Raw genomic sequence first — 947 nt, forward strand, 5'->3', positions numbered from 1 at the left:
CCACTCCGCTCAAGTCTCCCCACAGCTTCTCCTTCGAGCGGATGCCTGATTCCTGCAGGCTAGAGACTGACCCCAGCCGTATCCCCGCAGGCCGCGCCGCCCCGGGCGCGCTGGGCCCTGGCCAGGCCGGCCGCAGACGCCGAAAGTCACGCACGGCATTCACAGCGCAGCAGGTGCTGGAGCTGGAGCGACGCTTCGTCTTCCAGAAGTACCTGGCGCCTTCCGAGCGCGACGGGCTGGCGGCGAGGCTCGGCTTGGCCAACGCACAGGTTGTCACGTGGTTCCAGAACCGCCGCGCCAAGCTCAAGCGCGACGTGGAGGAGATGCGCGCCGACGTGGCCTCGCTGGGCACGCTGTCCCCCGAAGTCCAGTGCCGCCTCTCGCTGCCTGACGGCGCCCCAGGCCCCCGCCCTGGCCGGCCTGACCTCGGGCACCACCTGTCAGAAGAAGAGATACAGGTGGACGACTGAAGGCAAAGCCCCCGCCGCCCTGGGCCCTGGGTCCCCGACTCCTTGCCTCTGTGCTCCGCGCCCTGTCTGGGTTCGGGGGTGGAGGGAGGGTGCGGATCTGGCCTCCTCTGGCTCACAGTCCAGACACTCACTTCTCCCAATTGTTGAGAATAAAATGGAGACTCAGTCTCTCCACGCCTCAATCCTGGCGCCCTGGAGCAGTAAGAACAAACTCTGCCCATAGTTGTGCAGATTCCGCGCTTGGCTGAGCGCTTTAACTGCGATGTCTCCTTAAGACCTCATAACAAGTCTATTCGGTGGGTGATATAATTATGCCCATTTCACATAGCAAGAAACACTGGGTCAGGATTTGGACCTAGGCATCCTGCCAGCCTTCAGAGCCAGTGCATGTCAGCCAGGACAGTACTCTGGAGACTTCGAGCTGAGGGGAAGGAGATAGGACACGGGTAGCTGCGGGTGACCCCTACTGACTGCCTT

At 62.8% G+C, this 947-nt stretch overlaps 1 protein-coding gene across 1 annotated transcript; it reads left to right on the top strand.

Moving 5' to 3' along the window:
- Positions 1-41: 41 nt before the first annotated feature.
- On the top strand, positions 42-470 carry LBX2 (ladybird homeobox 2). Its single transcript, XM_077749074.1, has one exon. It carries the CDS (start codon positions 42-44, stop codon positions 468-470), a length of 429 nt encoding a protein of 142 aa, XP_077605200.1.
- Positions 471-947: the final 477 nt, after the last annotated feature.

Source organism: Crocuta crocuta, unplaced genomic scaffold (genome assembly GCF_008692635.1).
Source record: "Crocuta crocuta isolate KB4526 unplaced genomic scaffold, BGI_CrCroc_1.0 C28988727, whole genome shotgun sequence".
NCBI classification, from domain to species: domain Eukaryota; kingdom Metazoa; phylum Chordata; class Mammalia; order Carnivora; family Hyaenidae; genus Crocuta; species Crocuta crocuta.

What these genes read in the sequence shown, in the direction of transcription:
- LBX2 (XM_077749074.1), top strand. Translation starts at nt 42, where the DNA reads ATGCCTGATTCCTGCAGGCTAGAGACTGACCCCAGCCGTATCCCCGCA.